We start from the raw sequence: 3,566 nt of genomic DNA, 5'->3' as shown, positions 1-3,566 counted from the left end.
AAATCCTGCGTACGCCACTGCTTCAGCCGATCGTATAACCACTAATAAAAATAGATGTCTCGTGGTAATATAAATAATAAATATATCATAAGAAGGTATCATTAGAAATATAAGCTTCTTCGGTCAAAATAGTTTTTCATAAACAATGGCTGGGTCATTGAATTCAAATTCAACTCATTTATTACATTACTTAGGTACTGACGAAGTACACTCGAAAAGTCAAAACCTACTACGCAGCAGAGCGAATTCGTCAGCTGTTTTAATTTCACCTTTATTATAATAGGGATACTGGCTGGTATACTGTATAATTATTGCTATAAACAACATTGGAAATTAGTTTTATTAATATACAACTTACTATAAACGAAAAGAAAATTTTTTAAACATTTCTATTAAATAAATTTAATGTAAGTAAATGAGTTTATTAAACTTTCGAGAAAAATATAATTGGGTGTCATGTTTTTTTGTTTTTAGATGTCACAAGATCAAAAAACACAAGATTTAAAAGACAAATTGGACTGTCAAAATAGTCAAATATGCGTACTTCAGGAAAAGTTGGTCACATATGATAAAGATATTTTGAAGAAAGATGATTTAAAATGCCGGTTGCATAATTTACAACAGTGGATAGAAGATGTTGACTGTAAAGTGAAACAATCGAACAATGATGTGTTCAATATTATTAACAAACAAAAACAAAAGATAAAAGAAGCTGAAGTGCAAGAATGCATGTTGCGATCGGAAAACACTAGACTGCATAACGCCAATGACTGTATCACTGAAAAGCTAAACAAATTACACCGGAAAGAACAAGCACTAATTGCGGAAATTGAAAAATTGGAATTGTGTAAAATCAATATCCAAAATGAATTGTGCAGCGCTCAAGTAAGTCTAATGATTAGCTATTTCATTAGTGCGTACGATTCTATAATATAATATTTTAGTAAAAGATATGTACCGATATTTTAATGTTGGTTGTAAATATTATAATAATTTGGCGAAATAGTGATAAAATACATGGACACACCGATAATAGTAACGCACTTTGTCATAATATTATCCGAATATAACAAACAACATTAACGTATAGTCTTACTTAAAAATTAGTAGATAAGCTAGGCTCGACTAACCCAAAGTCAGTATGCGAATGAAAATACTTGATTTCATATACTTGCATAACAATTTTTTATAATATTTAAAAGTATAAATTCATGTATTAAACTATTATAATATATTAATTAATAATGCATATAATGATGATAATATTAAGTTAATTAATATGCATTTAACATGAAATATTGTTTGAAATGTAATGTAATTTTGTTTGTTCAAAGAATAAACTTAAGACCAAGTTTTAATTTTAAATTGGACTTTATATATGAAACGCAAAAAGAATATACATAATATTATATGATACGACGTTATGTTTGTGACGATATATATTTAAAACTAATATAACATCGACAGAAACTGAGCCTTTGTTTAAAAATAAAAAAAGTTATTTTTTTTCTGAAAATCTTATATAATTCAGACTGGTAGTAATACATTGAGATGGGGGTAACATTATAAATATAGTATTTGGGAAATTCAAATACACTTTAAATCTTTGTAAGTGCTTTCTTTTTCACTCTACACACTTCATATAAACCTATATGACGTGTGTCATACAACAGAAATTAAAAGAGCTTTAAAATCTCATATTACTACATACTAAATTTGTTAATCTATTTCACTAACACGAACTTAAATCTCGTGGTTTGCACGTCAAAGATCGAAATTCGCGTTATACGCGTTTCGCGGTCGGATACATGAATAAAACAATACCAAATGACAAAAGTTATTCAATATTTTCCACTTCAAAAAACATTAATTATGAATCATAAGTATGTATTAATACGTAACCATTAATTGTATATTATATTATATACCTATAGTGGTAATTATGTAATATTTTATTCATTTATATGGTGATAACCAAAGAGTTACGCAAAATCGGTTAGAAATTAAAAATATTTGTACCCAACCCAAAAACATATTTATGTTAAAAATCACCAATCCAGCGGTGGTATAATAACAATTAAGTACAATGATGTTACACTATTTACGTATCGTTTCAGACCCGTGTGGACGAAATGAAATGTAACATAAACAGCCTGAAGAAAACGCTCAAGACGAAGGAAGAAGAGTGCGAAAACGTCAAGAAATTGCTGACGGCGAGCGAGGCCGAGTGCAAACGCTTGTGTGCGGCGTGCAATGCTGCCAAGTGTGCGCTGGAACGGTCGAAGGCCGATGTGGCGGACGTAAAGTGTCGGTTGAAGAATACTAATGAGTGTTTGAAGCGGGAGCGGGCCATGCTGGCGGAAAAGCTGGAAGACAAGGAACGAGACTTGCGAGTCGCCAAGGCTGAACTGGATACAACCATCCGGACGGTTTCCGAGCTGAGGGCAAACGCGAACAAACTGGAGGCAGCGATAGCCGAGTTGCGGGAGACGATGGCTCGCGAGAAGCGCGAGGCGGAAGCGGCCGCCAGTGACCTCAGGGAGCAGAACTGCGTGGAGTCGGAAAAGTTGTGCAAGGCCAAAGACGAGTTGACCGAAGCGTGCCGCAACAACGGGTTAGTGGCTGCCAAAATAGAGTCGCTCAAAGGCCAGGTGCAGACCAACGAGTGCCTGGTGAACGATCTTCGCCAGAAAGCCGAGTCGCTCAACCGGGCAAAGGACGAAAAGTGCGAACGCCTGGAGCGGGAACGATGCACGCTTACCGAAGACCTGCGGTGCAAGAAGAAGAAGATCGCCGAGTTGGAGCGACAGCTGAGCCGTATGCGTGAGGACGCCCGTCCGTGTGGTGGTGTCTGTGGCGGTGGTGCGACCGGCGGTTTTGGCGGCGCTTGCCCGAGCACTGCCGACTGCTATCCGTCCGAAGACGCAGACAACCGGCAGGACATCTGTTGCGTCCCCAACGAACCGTCCTTCATTGACGTGCTAAAGAGATTGTACAGTGACCTAAACAATATCAAGGTCAAACCCTGCAACCCTATGTACCCTTGACCGACGACGACGACTGACCACAAATCCGATGTGTTATGTTTGTACGCTAATGCAACGACAAAATAAACTGAAACAAATTTTAAATCTATCGCAGTGTATTATTTGCTTGTTATTTATTTATTTTTCATGAGCTGGATCTCTTTTAAGTGTGTATAGTTTGTAACTACATTTGTTTGAATATGAAATTAACAATGGTAACCAGCTGTAACAAATGTTATAGTGTGAAGTAATCATAACAAAAATATAATGGGGAAAAACAAAAAGAAGAATTTAATTTTAAAAATTTTAAATTTAAATCTACATAGCATTTGACATTAATCGTCTCAGTGGCTCGTTAGCGAAATAGGTAATTAGGTTGTAGCATGAGGGACGTAAAAAGAGTTAGTTTGAGTTGAACATCGAGTTACCTTAAGGAGAGTAGTGAGACTATAATATATACTAATATTGCTACCTACTCAGCAACCCTTCGATGAATTTAATACCCGCAGGTATAACCAGCATATTTTCAAGCGGTTTAAA

The 3,566-nt window shown here is 35.8% G+C and overlaps 1 protein-coding gene across 1 annotated transcript; it reads left to right on the top strand.

Moving 5' to 3' along the window:
• The first annotated feature begins 311 nt into the window (after positions 1 to 311).
• On the top strand, positions 312 to 3,136 carry LOC100570066 (myosin-10). Its single transcript, XM_003242554.4, has 3 exons — positions 312 to 407; positions 475 to 885; positions 2,118 to 3,136. The coding sequence occupies exons 2-3, from the start codon at positions 475 to 477 to the stop codon at positions 3,045 to 3,047; spliced, it is 1,341 nt and encodes a 446-aa protein (XP_003242602.1). The 5' UTR covers positions 312 to 407; the 3' UTR covers positions 3,048 to 3,136.
• Positions 3,137 to 3,566: the final 430 nt, after the last annotated feature.

This window comes from Acyrthosiphon pisum, chromosome X, assembly GCF_005508785.2.
Source record: "Acyrthosiphon pisum isolate AL4f chromosome X, pea_aphid_22Mar2018_4r6ur, whole genome shotgun sequence".
NCBI classification, from domain to species: Eukaryota; Metazoa; Arthropoda; class Insecta; order Hemiptera; family Aphididae; genus Acyrthosiphon; species Acyrthosiphon pisum.
The sequence above is the reverse complement of the archived record's forward strand: the minus strand, read 5'-3'. Positions and strand labels throughout refer to the sequence as shown.